Here is a 22063-nt window from a genome sequence, read left to right as displayed (position 1 = left end):
GTAACTCCTTCAGCATCAATGGCAACACCATCAAGGTATCTAAGGATGTGAAAACCCTGGGTATGTACTTAGACGCTGCACTAACGTTAACTAAAGAAATTAATGTGACTGCATCCTCCACGGCCTACACCTGCAAATTGATCACAACCTGCAGATCATTCTTAACCTCCTCGAACTGCATAACAGTAGCCAGAGCTCTAGTCCTATCTAAACTGCACTACAGCAATGCTCTTTACCTGGGTACCAACCAAAGGAACATAAATAAGATGCAAGTAATTCAAAATAACGCTATTATATCAGCACTGAACATTCCTAGATCCCACCACGTTTCCACCACCAGACGCAACTTGAACTGGCTATCCATCAATCAAAGGTTTGCTTTCAAAACACTGTCACTCACCCACAAGTGCCTCGCGAACCAAGCGCCAAGATACCTCTCTGAAAACTTTGCATGACACATATTCAACCGCCCCACCAGATCTGCACAGACAATTGCCTCATACCCTCATGATTCAAACTACAGAAGGCAGGAGGGAGCAGTTTCCCTGTCCTAGCAGCTAAATTGTGGAACACCATACCTTTAACTCTAAGAGCTGAACCATCCTACTATAATTTCAGGAAAAAGCTAAAACCTGGCTCATCGAACAGGAGACCTTGCTCTCTCTTTGTGTTTACACTACACCGCAGATAACTTACTGCAGCAACTTATCTGTATGCAACTATGTCTTTATGTTTATAATTGCGTATACTCTGTATACAACTATGTCTACTCTGTTTATAACTATGTATATAACTATGCATATAATTATGTGCATATTCTGTACACAATATTGTCTATTCTTTTTATAATTATGTCTTTATGCATGTAACTGTGTATACTTCTCCTTATATCTCCTGTAATGCTGTAACATATGATTTATGTAAGATATGCACCCAGATGCCCCAGAGCTTGGCTGCGCTTTATAAATAAAATACATACAAATACCAATGCATTCCTTTATACATCACTTTCGCTCTGGGCATTACAATGTGCGCATTGCAGCATTCGCCTTACAAGCTGCGTTTGCAGAGACCCTTCAGGCTGTCACTGCCCTTGGCGTTTACAAAAGTGTTATCACCTCGTTGTATTTTAACACTGGTTCCTCCACATCAGCCACTTGTCGACAAAGAAGGATGTATAGCTTTTCGGTGGGCATTTAGTGTTTTAGCTCCCTGCTAGCTGGCCGGCTCTGATTATCGGTGGCTATTAACCCTGAGCTGTACTTGTCTCCATTATAATACACAAGGACGGATTCATAGCTTTTCAGTGGGCGTTTAGTGTTTCAGCTCCCTGCTGGCTGGCCGTCTTCCTTAAGAATAAGAAGTCATCAGCAACAATTTCCCATTCTCAGTGATCTACCCTCCTGCTGTGTCGTCATGTCAGATTATTAAGGAATTCATAATCAACTGCTATGATGTCACAGCCGGGGGGATCCTGCATTATTTCCATCAGTTATTCCACCTTGGTGTTTTGAGTGACATCATAGACACTTCAAGCTCTGCACTTGCTGCATATTAAATGTCACTCACAACCTCTCAATGGACAACACCCCCTTAGTTCATAGTTACTCAGAGACAATTAGTGCGCAGTCTGAGACAGTTGGCATGGAAGTGCATCGCACACAAAGAATGTCATTTCTTGTAATAACCGACATTAAGAACCAATCTTCTAGGATACCTGTGACCAGCTCGGGTAACCGCTTCAATAACAAACAGAGAAACAAAGAAAGGGGTTGTGACATACTGTTTATTAGAAGTGCACCAGACAGTAAAAATAACCCAACGAAGGGATGCAAAGTACAGGCAGTGGTATAGCAAATCCAACACAGGCAGGGGGTGCAGTGCAGAAGCGGCAGTGGTACAGTATAGCGTCTATGGCAGGCAGTGGTGTACGGTACAATCAGGCCTTTGTAGACACTAAGGTACAGTTTAGACCTGTTTAGTAGATGATGGATCGTCCTAGCACACAAATAAACCTCCCTGGTCACCATGATGGGGTACAGTCTTAAAGCCTGACCCACAATTCAAGACCACTCTCCTCGATACATCTTTGACTCGCATACACTTGAGAGCATTGCATGCCTGAAGGCAGCTGTACAATGAAAGGGTGTAAAGTGCAGGGCCCTGGTGATGGAGTATGTCCAGATTGCATGTGCTAGATTCTATACTCGTGGATTGTTTTCCATAACATGTGTCCTTTTCAGACCTGAGCAAGAAGTTGGGGTTTCTTAAGCTAGGAATTATCTCTGATCTGAATAGAAGAGTTACAAACTGAAATGTTTGAGTCCAATCCCAAAAAAGAGGATTGCCACCCCTCCTTCCCCACCGGATACACAGACAATGATATCAGTCCTGTGAACATGCTGGGGTCGGCCTAATGCTCCTCTGCATTGAAAGCTTTAGCTTCCCATGCAAACTGCCTGCTCTTTGTTAGCCCGACTTAAAAGGACTATGTATGATGGAAGCTTATTGCCAGCACAGGAGCAGGGATTTCCTTTCTAGCACGGACTGACGACAGGCTCTGGGAAGCCGATGGAAAGCCGCCGTTTTCAGACCAATCTCTCTAAAGTATGTTGTGTTTCCAGTAGTACCATACGTGGACAAAAAGCAGTTTGTTGAAAATTGTATAAGTAGTACATTTTCATCTGCAAAGCAGCCCATCAGGAATGGAATGTTTACTGTTCTGTCAGAGCTGGCCCCAATAGGGAATTTAGACAGATTGTGTGTGAGTGATCAGTAAGGAGGGATTGAAAAAGGGATTGTATGTGGAGTTGCCAGTAGAGTGAAACTTTATGTCTACATACCATTAGGTGGAACTTGCTGTCTTTAGTGGTACTTTTGCCTTGAGGAGCTCTGTGAGGTTGTTTGGACAATTGCCACCCCTGAACTGCTTCGACCGCCTCCTCCTCCTCCTCCAATACTCCCCCCACCTCCAGAGCTATATCCACCACCACTCATAGAGCCATATCCACCGCCACTGCCAAATCCAGCACCTGAGCCATATCCACTGCCACCTCCTGCAGTGAAGCCTCCTCCGCCTCCTGTGCCATATCCACTGCCGCCTCCTCCACCAAATCCACCTCCACCGCCTAATCCACCTCCGCCGCCTCCAGCACCAAAGGCACCTCCTCCTCCTACAGAGCTGTAGCTTGTGCCACTGCTGACCACAGCTGCAAGAAAAACGCACACAATTTACACTCAAGTACTACTGGAAGTTAATAGTTAACCAACCAATACACATCATCCACCCACCAAAAACAAGAGGGTAGAGTATACAGAAGGTACTTACAGATGTTCACTGCGTTCTGGATTTGTCCAGACATCCTGTGAGTGAAAGGAAATCAAGAGTGGTGAGATAAAGGATTCAGCATTCCGGCTTTTGCATGGCTTCGATCACTTCATAGATCTGTTTTAATGCGGTTCTCTAAATGACACAACCTAGCAACCATGCGCAGCATAATGAGCACACACCAAAGCTAACAGAACAAAAAGACCTTTTATCGCTCCTCTGGCACCAACTCTTTGTGTGTAAAGCGTTTTGCCAAACAGAGGGAAGGGGGTCGCTTGCTTTCATCTGCAAGCTCCCTCCTTTGGAATAGCTTTACCCTCCCCATGCTCCTGAAGCAGGATCTCCTCAAATTACGGAAGCTCCTTAAGACTTTCCTCTTTTCCTCCTCCTTCTCCCCTTCTCTCCTCTGCTAATCTCACAGTTGCTGAATCAGTGTCCTTGGCCCTTATGCATCTTTTGGGCCTTGACCTCCCACACCAATTCTTGCCAGCTACTGTCTTTCCACAGCACTTTGCATCTGCATCCCCTTCGCTCTGGAGGCCTGCACTTACACCTCCCTCAGCCCAGGCTGTGTAGCACGCAACATTCTAGCACTTCATCCATGGCTCACCCACGGGCTCTGACTCTCCAGCACTTACCCCTCTTCCCTCTTCCTTCTGCACTTGCATGTTCTGAATATTCACAAGGCATAGTAGGTTCAGACCCCTCCCGCTTCTCCCTCTGCTCTTTAAATATTGTGTTGCAATTATTGTAATGTACTTACTACTCTCCCTCCCTGCTCGCACTTTGAAACAGTATATTCTTATTGCATAAGTGCCTTACAAGCAAACAATAAATAAATAATTAAATTGATTGTATGAAACTTTGGCAGCTCATTGTTCTATACAAGATTAACATATATACGTCTTCAACTGCAGTAAGGAAAACGAGCCACATTCTTTAGTATGCAGATGCGATAGCGTCGATGGTACCAGCGAGCAGCGTAAAGCCCATATTGCTAGAATTATTCTCAAATTACACATTTGGCAGACCTGCCTACTTTACACACCCTTTCTGCACACTATGTACACAATTCGCAAACGTTTGCTTTTTGTGCCCTCAGGAAGTGGACCGAGGCCCCTGGGTGCCGGGTTCTTGTGATGGTACTCAATTGTCGCGCGTCCCTTGAGTATGAGTGATGTGTGAGCCGGGTGAGGTGGCCATGCCTTTCTCTTGCTGGTTCGTTCCTTGTTGATGATCCTGTGCATGTTTGAGGATGTATGGGCCACCACCTGTTTGTTGGTAATATCTTGTCTGATAAGAGTGGTAAATTCTTTTATTATGATGATTGATGTATTTGAATGCTTTCATGACAATGGATTATAATTCGAATAGAGGCCACTATGCAGACATTTTACGCCTACACATGTGATCGTCCATTTACTGACTTGTATTTGGCAGCTGTCCGCCATGTGGAATCTATACATGACTTCTTGCACGGCGAGGTCCAGTGCAATCTCACACCTCGGATGTCGGGTGCATGACGCTTAAAGCTCCCGCTCCCTCATAAATTACTCATGCATTGAGTTTTCCCTGTGGTAATGTAGGAGTAGGTTTTGCTTTTTATTGTCACCTCTAGTTCACTCTGAGTTCTTTCTTTGACATGTGGCATTGCCTGCTAGCCTGATGGAAGCCTGAAACAGGACTTCCTTCTATTCGCATTCAGATCAGCACTGGTACGTTGCACTCACCTGCACTCTTCTCCCTCCAGTAGGGTCCTGTAGGTGGCGATCTCAAGGTCCAGGGCCATCTTGACATTCATCAGATCCTGGTACTCCTTCAGCTGACGAGCCATTTCCTCCTTACACTTCTGTAAAGCAGCCTCCAATTCAGCCAGCTTTTTCCTGGCATCCTTCAGGGCAAGCTCTCCACGCTCCTCGACCTCTGCGATGGCAGTCTGCAGATTGACACACTGTAAAAGAGGGAAACATATACTTCCAACTTTAACTCACTTTGACATCAAGGGCTTTTAAGCTAATACTGTCAGATAGGGAAAGAAATTTGATTTAAGTCACTCCTTAAATGCATGTTCAATTAGACATCCAGTGTCATCTGCCGAAAATCCTCTCCTACCAGAATCATTAGTTGCACGTCAAGACACCTCTTAATGCCGCCATTGTGTGACGAAATCAGAGGTCTAAACCACTCGCCCAAGCATGGGTAAAGTTACTGTGTAATTGATTCTCATGGGCAGTGCACTGCCTTGCGGAATAGTACAGGGCGTGTTCATAGATTAAAACAAACATTATTACAACATAGGAAGGACAGACTTTAAAATTACTTCATTGATCTGGGTCCCCGTCCTTTCATTGCAAGCATATATAATCAAAGAGCTTTCTGTGGGTATTGCACCAAAATATCGGATCTGGCTGTACCAAAATTACATACAGCAAAAAATGGCAAACATTTCATCCATACGGTTTTCATTATAGCGAACAAGGAAAGCTGAGTTGCAGCGGTGTACCCTGCACCTTGTTCGCTATAATGGAATCGGGTGTGGCGGGGTATCCCTTGCATCGAAAACAACAACGTTTAGGCGGGAGAAAAAAAGAAAAGAACACTGCAGAGCCACCCAGCTGCAGTAACTAAGCGGCACACAGCGAAGTGTACCACCAAAAGGTAAGTAAGCGGGTGTGGGGAGCGGGGTCTATAAAGGCCACTTGGCTGTGGGGTGCTTATTTCGAATATCAACATTTAGAATTCGACATTTTCATCTTCGAAAAGTTCCTATTCCAAATAATCACGTACATCCTTTCTGTGAATCAGGTCCATCTTTTGACAGTCTCCTTTTGTCGGACCATTCTGCAGATGTTGATGACGCGCCCATGCTTGATTGGTATAGCAACTGTTTTCTTGAAAGCTCGCAGCTTTTTGATATTGGTGGCGGCATGGGTGACTTTCTTGGAAATGTGCCATTAGTGCACCTGTGCTGGGCTCTGCAGTGCTGGATGTGCATGGCTCTCTTTGCTTTTTCTGAGAAATAGCTTACAGTGGTATTACTTTACAGATGGTATGCAAAACGGAGGAGGGGGGCATGTCCTCCCCCCTACCTCCATTACTACTCTTGTTTCCATTGTTCCTCTTCTAAACTCTCAGTTCCCTCTTTCTATATCCTCAACTCCATCCAGAATGAATGTTGTACTTTTTCTACTTTTTAAATATTTAGGATGCTATTTTTCCCCTTTTCTTCAAATTTGGTGAAATTGGCTTTGAAATGAATGGAAGCATTTTCAGTGACTTGGCATTGCAATGAGTTGGCATATCACTGCAACTGCTTCCTGTGATGGAGGTGAAATAGGTGGACGCCGATTGCAGGGCACCTACCTGCCAGCAGGTTTGTCCTGTCTAATGCTCTGTAAGATACTTTGTGTGACAGAATGTCCCCCACAAACCAAAATAGAAATCGAAACAGAACGCATACCTGTTTTTTCACACTTTCAATTTCTGCCTTCAATCTCTGGATTGTTCTGTTCAACTCGGATATCTCAGTCTTGCTGCTCTTCAGATGGTCTCCATGCTGTCCAGCAGCTGCCTGGAGCTGTTGAAACTGAGCGACAATGACAGTGGGAAAAGATGTTAAATGCAGAATTAATATCTATGTATCTAGGAACAAATATCCTCTTTTCGCTCTATCTCTTCCTGTAGAGTTTAGTTCAATGAATTGCGAGTACAGGACGTGGGCTATGGGGAGACAGGTATGGAGAGGTTCAAGACTGTTGTATCCCAAAACATATGGCCTCCTCAGTTCACGCAGAAGTGCATGCACTCCACCTCATCTGCATTCACACTCACGCAGTGCTTTAGTCAACTTTGTCAGAGACAACTTCCTACATTCCCAAGGCTGAAAATGTGGCAGTCATTCCATATTTTTGGATGCCAAACTGCTTCCATGCTTACAATTTTGGGAGTAAACGACCTTGCTGGCCTGCAAACCAGATGTAAATGGATTGGTAAAATGGCTGGTAGAATTCCCCTGCATTCAGTTTTCAAATAGCAATGTGATGTCTAAAAGCCACACCCTAACCACAGGGAGGGGAGGAAGAGTTACAGATTGACATTTTGGGACTTTCCTGCACGTCCAACACGTCAAAAAGGGCATCATTGAAGAACCGTGTGAGCTGGTAAGGGGTATAAAATGGAGTCGGTGACTGGAGAGTGGTTATGGGGGTGACACCCAATTAAGAGAAAAAAATAAGCAAAGCTGTTTCACAAAAAATAGGTGAATTAAATTACCACTATCAAAATTGTTTAGACAAAACCACATAGAACTGTGTAAATTCAAGTTGCAACTTCTACTAAAATAAGCATTTGGCAAACATCTGAGCAGCTGCCTTTCAATGAAAAAGAAAAGACTGGCAGTGACAGTAAAGCCTTTAATGGTGCATGTCAGGTACCTTAATAAGATATAGCAAACATGGAGTGGTACCTTCCTAAAACATAGCAAGCACCGAGAGGTACCTTCATACAACTACAAGAAGGGGACACCATGTAGAAGGTATGACTGGAAATAACTCAGTGTAAAATTCAGTGCAGCACTGAAAGTAGAGTGGCAGAATACATGGTAAAGGACTGGAAGTAGCTTGGCAATATATATATTGCACAGTAGTGTAAGTGGCATGGCAAAAGACATGGTTTAGCGATGGAACATGGCAGTATATTTATTGTGCAGCAGTGATCGTAGAATAGCAAAGGATATGCCATTGTCCGCAAAGTTCCACAGCACTGAAAACAGCATGTCTGAAGACATAGCATAGCCCGGGAAGTAGCATGGTAAAACAATTGAACATTCTACTGAGATAAGTCTTTTTGAAACACCTGGTACTGATGGTATGATACAGCATTTGAAGCAGCTTGGTGGGAGAGGGAGTACATCATTGTAGGTTGCAGTGTGCTTGTCAGGGGTCGGCACATGAAGAAGTATGGTGGGAGCAAGGACATACAACTGAAAGTAGCATGGCAGAAGCCTTACACTAGCACTGGAGTCGTAACTATGGCAATACAGGATAGGCCATTAAAGCACATGCAATGGCAATGGAAGCACCCATATAATTATATTAACCAATTACAATTGGTGTTTTATGACGGGGTTAATGCCCAGAGGTTTCTAAGAGCAGTGACCGGGGATGGAACCTGTGTTTGTCTGCATGGTCTTGCTCCCAATGCGAGCACGTTGCACCTGAGCTACCCTCCTGGATATCCTCCTTGCCTATGGTGATATAGTCGAATCTGACATAGCTTTGAAAGACAGAATGGCAACGATTTGGAAATAATGAAGGCACTGTATTTGAAAACAGAGTGTAGTACAGCTTTGATATGCACATGATGTTTTAACTGTGATGTCTAAGTATGGCAGTTCTCCCAACCATAGTATTACCATAACAGTGTAGATCAGCGGCAGATAAGACATGACAGAACTACCAAACACAATATCCCTGCTCTCTGGTCACTAAGAAATGAGCGCTATCATCTCGAGGATATTCATTCATAAGGGGCTAAATAATAGGTTGCCAACCACAGCATTACTGATCTCTGGTGTCTAAGTAACATCAGCACGAGCACGCATAATAGTACTGATCTCAGTGGCTAGGTAATGACAGCACTACCAATCATAAACAGATATCTGAAGTTAAGAAAGGACAGCACTGCCAGCCATGGTATTACTGATCTCAGTGGCTAGGTAATGACAGCACTACCAATCATAATATTACAGATCTCTGAAGCTAAGAAACGACAGCACTGCCAGCCATGGTATTACTGATCTCAGTGGCTAGGTAATGACAGCACTACCAATCATAAACAGATATCTGAAGTTAAGAAAGGACAGCACTGCCAGCCATGGTATTACTGATCTCAGTGGCTAGGTAATGACAGCACTACCAATCATAAACAGATATCTGAAGTTAAGAAAGGACAGCACTGCCAGCCATGGTATTACTGATCTCAGTGGCTAGGTAATGACAGCACTACCAATCATAATATTACAGATCTCTGAAGCTAAGAAACGACAGCACTGCCAGCCATGGTATTACTGATCTCAGTGGCTAGGTAATGACAGCACTACCAATCATAAACAGATATCTGAAGTTAAGAAAGGACAGCACTGCCAGCCATGGTATTACTGATCTCAGTGGCTAGGTAATGACAGCACTACCAATCATAAACAGATATCTGAAGTTAAGAAAGGACAGCACTGCCAGCCATGGTATTACTGATCTCAGTGGCTAGGTAATGACAGCACTACCAATCATAAACAGATATCTGAAGTTAAGAAAGGACAGCACTGCCAGCCATGGTATTACTGATCTCAGTGGCTAGGTAATGACAGCACTACCAATCATAATATTACAGATCTCTGAAGCTAAGAAACGACAGCACTACCAACTATGTTCCCTGGGTAGCTAAGGACTTTGCCTTCCATCTTCCTACGTCTAATGCTTATATTGGAGGTAAACAAGATATTATTTGTTTTAATAATGCATGGCCCCACCAATCCGAGCATCAGAGTGAGGTGTCTGCCTGTGTGGTTCATGGCAGACACGGATGGGCGTGTGTCGTTTGTAGCATAAGGAAACCTTTCTATAATTTTTTGTCTGATGAATGTGGAAAAGGTTGAAACGCAAACTATCCACAGCATGGATAAATGTTCCCTTTCATGTCTAGCTCTGGCCTTCAGTCCCTGCTGTGTTTAATTTGGTTCTGGCCCAAAATATCGTATCAAAAATGCTGAATGAACGTTGTGTGTGCATTTGGCATAGTTGACAAGGTCAAATCCCATAATGCTGAACTAGGGGAGCGGGATTGCAGGGGTGTCCCCCACCCGCATAGACCTTTGTTATGGGCTGCAGGAGTTGCAGGGGTGTCCCTCGCATACACTAAAAGGCGGGACAAAAAAAAAATAATCGAAAAGTTTGAATCACAAAATGCCAGCAAGTGGACTTTGCAATGTTGTAATTCGAGTTTTTCGGATTAGGTCATTTAATGTACATCCCATCCCTACTGCTTCCTGTGGGTTTTGATGGAGGAGGGCGCTTGTTTTCATCCCCCTTGTTCACTGAGCTTATGACACGTCCTGCGGTCCAGTGTCTAAAGCACAGACCTGTCCCACCTCTCGAGCGGGTCTTGCTATGCATTTTTACATTGCCATTGCAGCCTTGTTTTGCCCCATTGCAGCAGGAAGCCATCATCAGCATTGATTGAGACAGACCCACAGAGGACATGGAGGCAAGTTTTCTCACACTGTGTAGTGGACAATCTGTGCAATAAGTACAAGCGGGGTACCCACTGTGCCACATGGAGCAGGTGTATATCACTTCATTTAATCCTATTAACAAATGATATCAGGAGCAAAATCTTGCAACGCCGCATCTGGTACACTAAATCCAGTGATAGAAAGGTATTTATCTCACAACCAGCCTTCTCATTCATGTGACAGTCTAAACAAACGCCAGGCATTCAAAGCGAGTGTTTCGCTGTAGATCTGCGCTTTTGATGGCTCAGTCCTACCTTTGACATATATAGACGTTTATAAATGACTTGTCATGACTAAAATAGTAGAAGGTGGTTTAGTCTAAATCCCGTGTGCCCATTTTGGCAGGGCGCTGTGCTAAAGACATCCTTCTCCCTTTAGTATCATGTCACATACCTTGCTTGCGTAGGTAGACTCAGCTTCTGCTCGGCTCTTGTTGGCGATATCCTCGTAGTGTGCTCTGGCTTCAGCGATGAGGCTGTTCAGATCTAGGGACCGGTTATTGTCCATAGACAGGATAACAGACGTGTCCGACATCTGTCCTTGCATCGCTGTGAGTTCCTGAAAGTCACAGTAAACACAGTTCAGCAATGGAATGACCTTGTGTGGATTTCCTCGAACACCATCTTAGTCCTGGAGACTGTTTCTCTTTGTGTTACTGGGCATTACGATATGGTGCACCCAAAATCTTACACCATCTAGATTCCCTGTGTTCCTCACACTGATGCTGCATGTGTTGCCCTTGTGCTTCCTCTGTGTACCCGACACAAATGCTGCATGTAGTGGTCGCCTTTACACCCCATACTTCCTAGTGTAGCTGGTAAAGATACCAAAGGTGGTAGTATTTCTTCTACGTGTGACCCCCCAATCGGCCTCCCAGTGATATATTGTGCAGAAGGGAATCCTCTCTGGATTATCTTGTGGACCTGCCCTTGGCACTTGTTAGTACTCACTAGATTAGTCCAAGAGGTATTGGTAAAGCATGTGATTCTGTAGGTTCCCGTCAAATAATTCCATGTGAACTTTTCACATCACTTTTTTAGTGATGAGCAGAGCCTTATTTCTGAGCATGAGTATTTCCCTTCCTCTCTCCAAGGTTAGGTCAGCTTCAGCTCTGTGGTAGTTGGATGTGTATACCTCTCCTCTTCCCTCTCATTAGAAGACCCTCATTAGTGCAAGTATAATGTAGGGGACCCATCCTCTTTTAGGGCAATTGCCTCAGCTTGTGGGAGCAGGATGTGACTGGCTCACCTCTCTGATTAGGAGAGCCTCAGTTCTGTTGACGTAGGATATGTCTGCATCTCCCCTGTCATTAGTATACCGCTGTTCTCTGGTAGTCGGACATGTCTCCTCGTGTCTCTTCCACTGCGCCACACTCCGTTCATTGATAGTAGGAAGTGTCATTGTCTCCTGTCTCTTACTTGAGGGCCCTCAAAACTATGGATTCAGGTGGGTTTTCTATTTCCTGATACGAGGACCGCATTTCTGTGGTGAAAGGTGTGTTACCCCTCCCTTATTAGAGGACCCCTAGTACTGGGCGAGTGGGGTGTGTCCCCATTCTCTTGAGGACTTTCAGCGTGGTCAGAGTAAGGCCTGTTTACTCTTTTTCTCTCTTATTAGAAGACCCTCAGTTTTGTAAGATTGGGTGCTGCCTCTTCTCTCTTATTAGAGAGCACACGTGGCTGTAGGAGATTTGGAAGCGGCCCCCTCGCTTATTACAGGAACCTCAGTTGCCTGGAGTAGGGTGGGGCTGTCCTTTCTCTAGATTGGAAACCCTGAGTTCGATGGGTGCAACATGTGCCTTTTCTCTGTAAATTTAGGAGACCCTCAGTTCTGTGTGAACTTAGAAAGACCATCACTCCTACAGGGCAGGACGAGGAAGTGTCAGCCTGCCTTTTCCTCAGATGTCCTCAGTTCTGCAGGAATAGGATGTGTCTGTCTATTCCATCACTAGCTAAAATACTTTCATTTCACTGGGAGTGTAATGTGTCTATTTTTCCTCTCTCATTGGAGGACTTTCGGTGTTGTGCGAGTCGGATGTGTCTTTCTTCGCTATCTCGTTCGAAGCCTCTTAGTTCTGTCTGAGTAAGTTGCTTCTACCTTATAGGTCTCAACCCCGCCCCACTCCCCTTTCTCTGTCTCTCTTGATGTCCTCTCTGTCTCTGTAACCCCTCATGTCGCTTTGATTAGCATGAACATGCTTTAAATACCATCTGCTGTGAAGTGAAAGGGGCAGGTGACTGCCAATGGCAACATACCGCATCGTACAACGACTTGTAGAACTGGAGCTCGTCAGTCAGAGTATCCACTTTTCCATTCAGCTCCACTTTGGTCATGAAGGCGCTGTCAACATCCTGAGGAAGGTGTAGGGAGATGTTGAGGTAACATCAAATCACACTTAAAACACAGGTGATCGTTGGAGGTAACACTGGCCTCTCAGTCCCATGCATCCTGCTCCTATCCCTCTGCCCCTTTTAGCCTGTCCCCCATACAAGATTACCGTGTTGTTGCACTGCCATCCTACCCAGGCCCTCCCCCCAGCTTTTTGACTGCCAGCATGTTTCTTTTCACCTTCCCGCAGTTACACTAACCCCTTTAGTCCAAGGGATGGCGCACCCAGCTTTTGTGGTGTGCTTTGATGAATCCACACGGCACCTTTTTATCGTTCCTGATCTTTGTCTCATCAAACTCCCATTGAAAAACTCTCTGTAGGAATTCACCATCTTTCTGAAATGTCTTTGGAAAATATTTTCATCCATTCTCCACTGAGTACCCACTGCTGCATGCGCCCTATGCCCCTTTCTTCCACCCTTGCCTTCCTCTACTCTCACCCAGGACCAGTCTCTGCACCCTGTCCCTGCACTAGATACCAGACCACAAAAGGGTGCTCCAGGGCATCTACTCACAAGTACCCTACCTGGAGGGCAGCAGTACCATGATGTGGCCACTTACACATTGGAGGGGTGCTCTAAGCTGCCCACTGTCCCTCTGCCAGCAAACATTAAACATCAAAACTGAACACCTTACAAGTTACAACCACATTACATTCCACAGCCCCAGCCAATGCCTTCTTGCACAACGGCCTCACAAGGCTCTCGCTTGGACACACATGCCTCTATGCTAGCGACAGGACACCTAGAAAGGGACCTGCAGAGCCCAAGATCCACTGGGTCTGCCTGCAGCAACGAAACCGCAAAGCTGCCCTGCATGGATCTCTCCCCCCCACTAACCTTATCCAGCCCCTCACTTTCAGATGCACCAGAGTAGCTGGAGACCCTCCAGGTGGCAGTGAAACACAGTATAAAACCAGAAAACGTAAGATAGCACGTTGACAAGACATGAAGTTGCTATCAAGCAGTGACACGAAGCCTACTTACACGCACGAATCTCGACTAATGTAACCGTTTTGCCATTATTGGTTTCCTTGCTTTAGCAGCTCCCTTTACTGCACCATGTCAATGTCCATGGGAGCCGACACGTGTTACCATGATGCCTCCCTCTCAACCTTTGCTGTTATGCAGATCCATGCATTTCGGCCCTGGCCCTTGAACCACGAGTGTGGAATCTATATTGCACCGAAGACAATTATCTACTTGTGCCAGACTCAGACGTGTGTTGTGCTCGAATGTCTCTGTTATCCCGCACTGCCTAGGTCTCCACACTGACCACACATCACTATTTGTCTCATCAAAGAAAGATAGTACCACAAAATGCTTAGCTCTAGACCAGCTGCACTCATTTCAACATGACTTAAACGTAATGCCAAAAGCACCCCAGTAATGGCCTCCAGGAAAGTCCTGCCTCTCCATTAAGGACGCGCTCGTCCGTACTTCGGATGCCATTTTCTTCTGACAACTATCCATCCCACCGACCACTATCACCCACCCCTATGTTTCAATGTCCCTACCTGCTGTGAGTCCAGTCTGTCCTTTTTTGTCTCCCTGATGTTTCCCCCTCTTTCTCTTTGCCAGTTTTCTGTGCCCACAAATCAAGATATGGATGACACTCTGGGACAGTTCACAATTCGTCACTGCACGAACAAGGCTCTGTGCTTTAAGACATGTATGGTGGTGTTGTGGGCAGTATAAAAGGCAAATAACAGAGCACAACATTGATTGCTACACAAACAAACCCGACACATGAGCATATGAGAAGGCCTGTGCAGACCGCCCACTCGTTCCCTTTCTCAACCCTCCGCTAAAGGTGCGCTCTAAGAACAAGCCAATGAGTCGGACCTGTCACCTTCATCGCCATTACACTGTCACTCCCATCACATCATACCTTCTTGAGCACCACAAACTCATTCTCTGCAGCTGTGCGTTTGTTGATTTCATCTTCATACCTGTGGGGGCAAGGATCAGTGATTGCAAGTTAGAGGTGTCCTGCTTCCTGCCTGTATTTCTAATCAGCAAATCCCAAGCATGCGTGTGCCTTCTGCATCGCAGCACTTCAGGCTCCAAAACCTGCCCATACCCCTCCTGGCAAGGCTGCAGCTCTATTTAACAAGACAGGTGTGTGCAGATTGTGCACACCGCCTGCCATGACTGTTTTCTGGCCAGTCACAGTAACGCGCATTTAAAATACATCTGTAAACCCGGTTCCGAATATGAAGTACGTTGCAATGTGCAATTCAATGACATGTCTTGCATTCTGAATTCCAGGCTGGTGCCATGCCTCCCTCCTAGTTCTCAGAAGCCCCCTGCGCGTCCCCCCCCCCACCCTGGATTCACATACTTGTTCTTGTAATCCTCGACAAGATCCTGCATGTTGCGGTGCTCGTTATCCAGGCGGCTCCGATCTGATGTCAGCCTTTCCACCTGCCTCCTCATGTTGTTGCAGTATGCCTCAAACATCGGCTCCAGGTTGTCCCTCTTGCTGCCGCCTTTTTGGCCATGTTCCTGTAAGAAGTCCCACTTGGTCTGAAGCATCTGGTTCTGTTGCTCCAGAAATCGGACCTGGAAGCCATAAGAAAAACATTTGGCAATCTGTGCTGATTTCGGGCCATCCCTTTTGCTGCCTGCATTCTCTCCTTTCTCCAGGCTCAGGGGGGAGCTGTTTGCGATGGGGAATATCTTGCCACCATCGGAGAAGTCCTGATCTCCTTTTTTTGATCATAAACTACACCCTATCACCAAGCGCCAGTACACAGAGCACTCCTTCTTACATCACGAACAAAATAGGTCATTATCTTCTCAATGCAAAGGAGATATCTCGGGTCACTAAGTTCTCACACGTGCTGTTGCACAAAACACTCTACATCAATTTCTCTTTGCAAAGTATGAAACATCTCTCACCACCATTCCATCCTACCTACAACCCATGCACAAAACATGCACACATGCATGTTAAGTTCTAAAGACCACTGCTTTAACCAGAGAGCAAGCAGATGGGCTAATGCCATTTTTCACCGCAGACCTTCAGATGCCACCTCCTACAACTGAACTGTCCAATTGTTACCCCAGGCAAACTTTTTGAAGTCCGTGATTTCTACCATTCCAACAGTCCCCATGTGTTACTTTTGAACAATACACTGAGCCATAAAACACCATTCCACCTCGATCCAAAAGATCAGGTTCTTGGCTTACCTTGTCAATGAATGAAGCAAACTTGTTGTTGAGTGTCTTGATTTGCTCCCTCTCCTCGGTTCGCACTTTCTGGATTTCGGGATCAATCTCCAAATTGAGTGGTGACAGCAGACTTTGGTTGATGGTCACTTGTTGGATTCCACCAGGTGGGCAAACAGGAAATGCAGGAGCACCACCGCCAAAACCACCACCTCCTCCACCAAAACCACCACCTCCAAAGCCACCTCCTCCACTGCCAAATGCACCACCCCCACCACCAAATCCGCCACCGCCAAAGCTGCCACCTCCATAACCACCCCCTACACCTCCAAAGCCACCACCACTTCGAGTACTGCCTGTAAATATGGAAATGTGTCTATTTCCTCCTAGATTGAGCAGACTTCTGCTCCCAAACCCCCCACGAGCACTCCCTCCACCACCAGCTCCACTACGGCCATAACTACCACCTCCACCCCCTGCAGAATGAGATACAGAAGCAGAGCTGAAGCTGACTCTTCCACCGCCACCACCACCACCACCGCCTCCTCTTCCTCCTCCTCCTCCTCCTCCTCCTCCTCCTAGAGAGGTGGCGCTGAAGCTTCTACCACTTCCTCCATAATGAGAAAAAGACTGTTGACTGGAACTCATGGTGCCTTCTTGAAAGAGACGAAGAAGTAAAGAATTATTAGTGATGTCTGGGTGCACAGCAGAGCTGGAAGGAAAGGAGACGCATCCCCTCTGATTTAAAAGAGCGTGCGACTGCTTTTATATATTTGGGAAAGAAGGCTGGGCCACATTACATGTGGAACAAGGCCAATTTACTCATAAACAGGGGCTTGCCACATTTGGCATGCCTGGCAGCAACCATTCCTTTGCCACCTGTCCAATGGAGTGCTAAATGAAACACGCCTATTCCAGAGGATGATAATTAATAAAACAGCTTTGCTTGCAGGCTTCACTATTATGTAATACTTTCATCTGATTTACCCGTAGGGAGTTGGGTTCAATTAAGGTATAGCAGGAAAACTAGATCTTGTTTTTCATGAAGTTGTAACTGCTGTGTCTCACACATGTCGTCGAAACTACATCTGTATGAACTACCCTGTAATTCCTCTGTCAGCCACATTCTGTCAAATAAAGCAGATTGAAGGGAGGCGTCTCTGAAGCTGTACTCCTAAATCACTTAATTTATGCCACGTTGTTTTCAAATCTACACGCAGATTGACATGGAACATGGTGTTAAGTTTAAGTGTGGTTAAATCCAAGGTGAGCACTCTTCTTCCTGCAGGCATAAGTTGATCCTCTGCATGGGTAGGTGTGGTGCACTGCATTCCAGGCACCTGAAATGAACGGGCAGCTTGGGTTTCCCAGTACCCACATACACGCAATTGTATGCATGGTGGCCACAAACAGCGCAGGGCAAATGCTCATGTGGTGAAATGGACCCGGTACAGATCTCCAATTTCTTGAAGTGGGTGGAAGCAAGCTTTCAAAGAGAGGGCAGCTTGGGAATTTACTGCAGGCCAGATCTCGAATTTCTTGCAGTTGGTGGAAGCAAGCTATGAAAGAGAGGGTACCTTGGGGACTTACCCCGGACAGAGCTCTAATTTCTTGCACTTGGTGGAAGCAAGCTATGAAAGAGAGGGTACCTTGGGGACTTACCCAGGGACAGATCTCGAATTTCCTGCAGTTGGTTGAAGCAAGCTTTGAAAGACAGGGTAGCTTGGGGACTTACCCAGGAACAGATCTCGAATTTCTTGATATGATATGAAATGATAAGTCATTGCAGTTTGTAGAAGCAAGCTTGGGGACATGCTTTTACAGTACCCAGATGGTGCTCTGCATCATACGTTGGTAACCTGGACTGCCTAGTAACACATCTGCAAGGAACACAGAGGTGGGGATTCTCAATTGACTTCGTCTGTATGGTAGTAGGTGCTGGGTAACCAGTCTGGCAGAGCTCTTGTCTTTCCAGCATAGGCCCGTTAGTGTGGCTGGAAGGAGCAGGTTAGTTGGGGTTGCACATGTCCTATATCTGGAAGTATGCATGCATGGGAAGGATTGATTGAGGTTCGAAACTACTGTGTTACATTAAATCCCGACCGCATGAAGCCCATCTTGTCCTCTTGAATGGTTATCAGGATACAATGGTTGCTGTGCGATTGTGGAAGTCGGATTAGGTTGCATGGTGTTAGGGATCCGCCCTGGTTAGGGGGTGTCCACTGTAGGCATGTGCCACCTGGCCGAGGATGCTGCCCATGATCCTTTTGTATGTGCCATGTCCTTCATCCACATTTCAGATCGAGAAGAGGGACACGCATTTGGGATGCTCTTAAAGGTGCAGAGTTTCTCTAACCATGATTTGTTTCTGTAAAGGATTTAACCAGTTCATGTTGATAATTTTAGTTTTCCTACCTTTGAGCTCAGTTAATTTGGCCAGTTTTCAATGTACCTTCAGAAAGTCTGCCAACTATCATATTGTTCATGACCCCTGACATAGTAAATTGGCCCCACTTTTTGTATAGATATCTTATGGTTTCATGTTTAAAATGTGGCTTTTTCATAGTTAAATCACTGTTGGAGAAAACCAGTTTCCACCCCTGGCGCCCTCAGGCTAATTCTGTGCCTTGTTTTTCCCTTGGAGAGAAGATGCGAGGTGCGGCTGGGTGGTTTTGCTCAGCAGCTGCAGGGCTCCGCTCTTGTCTGACTGACAGGAATATCCAATTCAACGAGAGGTGGCAGTGCAGATGCTCCATCGTTTTCAGATTGTTGGCTCCGGGAGCGAATTCAATCTCACCGGTGCTCATCCCTGCTACTGTTCATACCCAAATATATTTCAAAACCTTGCAGGTTCACATCCTGCTTTCTGAGCAAAGCGTATCCTATGTTTGGGGGAGGTTACTAACTGAACAGACCACAATTGGGTGCGCAAAATCTCGGTAGAAACAACGTGTGAGTGGCAAGTGCCAAAGGCTAGATGATTTGTGCGGGGCACAGTTTTTTCCTAGCTTTACCGTCAAGGACTTCCACTGCAGACAAACCCTCTCCAGGGAAAAGGCAGGCTGGCTTGCTAGAAGGCAAGTGAACTTGGGAAAGTGTTACTCAAATTCTTGTCTATGGACCTAATTCTGCACCCACAACCTGTGGTTGCGAAGCTCCTTTAATCAGCTCCGTGAAGCCAATGGCAGGAGTCTCTCAGTTCCATTCCCTGTGACCAGGCAGAGTCTGCAGCAACCCTCCAAGGGGTTGTCCATGCAGGTTCTCCAGGAGCCTGAATATCTTCAAATAAAACCTGCTGTGATTTTAAAAGGAACACCATGGGTCTCTTTCCGAGATTGGAGGTAGTCATGGCGCTATTTGCGCCATGACTGCCTCCAATAACGGGTCCGGCACCGGTATGGTTCAATGGGGACTTACTGGTGTAGTCCGATCTTTGCGGGACCGGTAAGTCCCCATTGAAAAAGGCATTCCCCATTCCCATTTGAGCCCCCATAGAGCTCAATGTGAATGGTGAAGGCGCTAATAACGGTACCACAAATTGTGGCACCGTTATTAGCTCTGAAGTCCCTTAACGGGTCCTGTCCATAACGCCTGGTCAGACCAGGCGTTAAAGGAGGGACCCGCTAAGGGACCTCGTAGTAGGGCGGTAAGGGATTACCGGCACCGGTCTGCTTTCCGGTGCCCAGTATCCCTTACCGCCCTACTCGGAATGAGGCCCCATATGTGTGAGTGTGTGCATCCTAATCCTGCTACATGATTGGTTATCTATTTCATTTTACCTTTGACCCAACAGGGTTTAAAGAAGTTGAACGTGATTTGGTTTGGCCACTGCACCGTACCACGATAACTTGGATGCCACTCTGTAGCCGATTTAACACATGGCACACTCCAGACCAGGACTTTTTCCAATGGCAAGGAATGTGCCCCACTATAAAAATGCTTTTCTTCTTTATTGATTTCGGATTCTTTTTGAGGAGGCACCCAACCCTTCTCACACCCACCTTAACAAATACCCCGTGTCGCAGTGGACTATGAACAATGTGTAACAATTAAATATTTATTTATTTTTAGAATTCAAATAAATTCAAGCAAATCAAAAGTAGGGCAGCAATCACCTGTGTGGTGACAATAGAAATGCAAATATTATAATACTGCTAATTCAACTTTCTAACATCATCAACATAAACCTTAAATAGAAATGGAAGTAAAATCACCTTTTATTCACAATGTAACAGATTTAAGACATGAGACACTCCAGACCACAACACTTTCCACTGGAAAGGGATGTGGCGCGCAATAAAAACACTTTTTCTCTTTATTGATTTCATGTCCTACTTTGAGAGCCACCCAACCCGTCTCACAACCCCCTTAGAAAACACCACGTGTTGCAATGGACCATGAAAATTAACAAGGGGGGTCCTGGGAGTCCCTCTGCCAGACATTAGTCCTGGTTCCGAGAGACTTACCCAGAGTCTTTAGCTCACTATCTTTCACAGAGAAGAAATATCCGAAACATATCAGTCTTTGTCCTGCCCTGGGGCAGTCCAGCACCGAAATGCTAGGCAATTCTCCTCTGAACAAGAGTACCAACAGAAACCCCAGACACGTGTTTCGGTCTGGTTGGACCTCATCAGTAGGGTGGATCTGTGCCTCTCTAAGAATAGTGAGCAAGGGGTCCACGTCTGGATTCCCCTAGTAACTTAGGGTGAGACCCAAAGTTACTTAAATATGCAAATTAACAAGGGGGGTCCTGGGAGTCCCTCTGCCAGACATTAGTCCTGGTTACGAGAGACTTACCCAGAGTCTTTAGCTTAATATCTTTCACAGAGAAGAAATATCCAAAACATATCAGTCTTTGTCATGCCCTGGGGCAGTCCAGCACCAAAATGCTAGGCAATTCTCCTCTGAACAAGAGTACCAACAGAAACCCCAGACACGTGTTTCGGTCTGGTTGGACCTCATCATTAGGGTGGATCTATGCCTCTCTAAGAATAGTGAGCAAGGGGTCCACGTCTGGATTCCCCTAGTAACTTAGGGTGAGACCCAAAGTTACTTAAATATGCAAATTAACAAGGGGGGGGGGTCCTGGGAGTCCCTCTGCCAGACATTAGTCCTGGTTACGAGAGACTTACCCAGAGTCTTTAGCTCACTATCTTTCACAGAGAAGAAATATCCGAAACATATCAGTCTTTGTCCTGCCCTGGGGCAGTCCAGCACCGAAAGAGATGTTACTAGGGGAATCCAGACGTGGACCCCTTGCTCACTATTCTTAGAGAGGCACAGATCCACCCTACTGATGAGGTCCAACGAGACCGAAACACGTGTCTGGGGTTTCTGTTGGTACTCTTGTTCAGAGGGGAATTGCCTAGCATTTCGGTGCTGGACTGCCCCAGCGCAGGACAAAGACTGATATGTTTGGGATATTTCTTCTCTGTGAAAGGAATCCAGACGTGGACCCCTCACTATTCTTAGAGAGGCACAGATCCACCCTACTGATGAGGTCCAACCAGACCAAAACACGTGTCTGGGGTTTCTGTTGGTACTCTTGTTCAGAGGGGAATTGCCTAGCATTTCGGTGCTGGACTGCCCCAACGCAGGACAAAGACTGATATGTTTGGGATATTTCTTCTCTGTGAAAGATAGTGAGCTAAAGACTCTGGGTAAGTCTCTCGTAACCAGGACTAATGTCTGGCAGAGGGACTCCCAGGACCCCCCTTGTTAATTTGCATATTTAAGTAACTTTGGGTCTCACCCTAAGTTACTAGGGGAATCCAGACGTGGACCCCTTGCTCACTATTCTTAGAGAGGCACAGATCCACCCTACTGATGAGGTCCAACCAGACCGAAACACGTGTCTGGGGTTTCTGTTGGTACTCTTGTTCAGAG

At 46.0% G+C, this 22063-nt stretch overlaps 1 protein-coding gene across 1 annotated transcript; it reads right to left on the bottom strand.

Moving 5' to 3' along the window:
* Positions 1 to 1768: 1768 nt before the first annotated feature.
* Positions 1769 to 16937, bottom strand: LOC138582380 (keratin, type II cytoskeletal 5-like). Its single transcript, XM_069653645.1, has 9 exons — positions 16199 to 16937; positions 15348 to 15568; positions 14895 to 14955; positions 12872 to 12967; positions 11010 to 11174; positions 6789 to 6914; positions 5059 to 5279; positions 3329 to 3363; positions 1769 to 3209 (listed from the first exon to the last, which is right to left on the bottom strand). The coding sequence occupies exons 1-9, from the start codon at positions 16823 to 16825 to the stop codon at positions 2866 to 2868; spliced, it is 1896 nt and encodes a 631-aa protein (XP_069509746.1). The 5' UTR covers positions 16826 to 16937; the 3' UTR covers positions 1769 to 2865.
* Positions 16938 to 22063: the final 5126 nt, after the last annotated feature.

This window comes from Ambystoma mexicanum, chromosome 3q (assembly GCF_040938575.1).
Source record: "Ambystoma mexicanum isolate Mex_15411 chromosome 3q, UKY_AmexF1_1, whole genome shotgun sequence".
NCBI classification, from domain to species: Eukaryota; Metazoa; Chordata; class Amphibia; order Caudata; family Ambystomatidae; genus Ambystoma; species Ambystoma mexicanum.
The sequence above is the reverse complement of the archived record's forward strand: the minus strand, read 5'-3'. Positions and strand labels throughout refer to the sequence as shown.